General features: G+C 33.1%; 1 protein-coding gene across 1 annotated transcript in view; it reads right to left on the bottom strand.

Moving 5' to 3' along the window:
- Positions 1 to 1,905, bottom strand: part of LOC105623483 (protein PAT1 homolog 1) — a 12,448-nt gene extending 10,543 nt beyond the window's left edge. Inside the window, exons 1-2 of the mRNA XM_012204878.1 lie at positions 1,867 to 1,905; positions 975 to 1,166 (exon numbers count right to left, since the gene is read on the bottom strand). Coding sequence (XP_012060268.1) covers positions 975 to 1,166; positions 1,867 to 1,905 — 231 coding nt within the window. The remainder of the gene's footprint in view (positions 1 to 974; positions 1,167 to 1,866) is intronic.
- Between the last annotated feature and the right edge of the window lie 167 nt (positions 1,906 to 2,072).

Genomic DNA, 2,072 nt, shown 5'->3' with positions numbered 1-2,072 from the left:
ATTACTAATATATATATATATATATGTATATGTATATATATATATATATATATACATATTCTTTTATATATATATATATATACACATTCTTTTATTTGCAAAAACAATTGTTTCTTGGAAACTTAACATAGAACTTAAAATAACGACTCGAAATAATATTTTGTAATATTCCTATAACAATAATAATGATACTTTTATAACAAATTCTTATATAAATTATTTATATTTTGTTCCTTCTCTATTAATGTATCAAAATAAATATAACTTGTGACTGCTTAAACACTTATGATTTTATATTCTCAAACTTTGTAAAATGTAAGTAAAGGAAATAGTATCTTGTGGTGATTATGACAAAAAGTTGAGCATCTGTATAAAGATCTAGATTCAAATCCACTTATAACATACATATATCAAGACTTCATTTGATCTTTATCTCTCAAAAGGCAATGGCAAATTACTAAAAATTAGCCTTAGCAGAAAGCTGACTTATAATCTTAAAACATCTTCTGACCTAAGTCTTATGTCTTTAGTAACACACAAGAATTGTCTTATGACTTATGTCTTAAAGGTGTAAATATAAAGTGCCTTTAAAACATAAATCATAAGACAGTTTTTGTGTATTACTAAAGACATAAAATACTGTCTTAAGATTATAAATCAAATTATAAGTTCCTGCTAAGGTTCTAACTTTAGAGTAAATGTAATAACTTTTTCTAATAGATCGTTCAGAACTGACATTAAAAACTGAAAATCTCATACACAATCTGCAATAAGCCATTACTTAAGCTTTAAGTCTTAAGCCGTAAGAAATTAACCAATCATAGTTGAATATCGGAAGAATAATCAATTATGATTGGTTAGTTTCTTACGGCTTAAGATTTAAAGTTCAGATAATAGCTTATTGTCTATATATCTGCAAAAGAGCCCAATATATCTCTAACAAAAGGCTATGAAAATCTTGAATAGTAGCATACCTTTTTATTTGTTGCACTCTGATTATGAAGGCGATTTGATTCGGTAATTTCGGCAAGTTTCTCATGATCTTCTTCCCAATCACCAATAGCAGCATCGGGACCAAATGTCTCATCATTTAGCGCATCGTACTCTTCCTCTTCAAGTTCATCTTCTTCTAATGGACATTCCAGTCCATCTTCTAGATTGTTCTCCTAATTATATCAAGCGAATAATAATTATTACTGAAACGTGGAAATATCAACATAACACATATAAACTAGGCAAGAAAAAAATCAGCAAGGATTTTTGATAAAAAAAGACCTGTAAAAAGTGATTGCAAAAGTTATAGCCATGTTTTGTAACAATGATATTTCTTATACAAACTCAAATTGATGAAACTTTACTTAAGATGATATACGCAAATTTGTCAACAAATTCGATCGACCGGGATCCGCGTAGTATTCCATGTTAGTGACTCTTAAGCTAATTCTAAAATGTGCTCTTTGTTTCCTGTTTCTTGCTCTGTTTGTCTCTTGCCTTTTTGGTCAATAAGACAAGAGACAAACAGCAAGAAACAGAAAACAAAAAGCACATTGTAGAACTAGTCTTAGGGCGAGGAAAACAAATGAGGTTAGACGACGTAACGTAACCCTGTGGCCCAACAATTTTATAATTTTTTAAAGGAAGGGGGGCGTGTTATGGACAAAATGCAATCGAAGGCAAATACGCGAAATACGTTGTTTCAGATCAAGATTACCAAGTGTCGGCGAAAAAACAAAACTCGCTTCCGCACGGATGTGCCGCGACGCGACTGTTTATCGAGAAAGATTTACGATCGCGTGTCTTGTTGGAATTGTGCATAAAAATGGGCTGCGAGCTGCGCGCGATCAAACGATACGTTTCCGTACTTACTCCGAGCGTAGTATCAAAACCGAAAAAAGTGTCTGCCATTTGTGAAAATGAAATCTGCAAAATGACATGTTCCAACTAAACGTCAAGTGCAGCAACGCGAGGCATCAGCTGCCATGGCGGCCATGCCGTAACTCGCGGCTGCTCGCGGCTAACGTCAGTCGAGAGAGAGAGAGAGAGAGAGAGAGAGAGAGAGAGAGAGAGAGAGA

The sequence above is a fragment of the Atta cephalotes genome (assembly GCF_000143395.1).
Source record: "Atta cephalotes unplaced genomic scaffold scaffold00058, whole genome shotgun sequence".
Lineage (NCBI taxonomy): Eukaryota > Metazoa > Arthropoda > Insecta > Hymenoptera > Formicidae > Atta > Atta cephalotes.
Note: the sequence above shows the minus strand (reverse complement) of the source record. Positions and strands in the feature narration are given on the sequence as shown.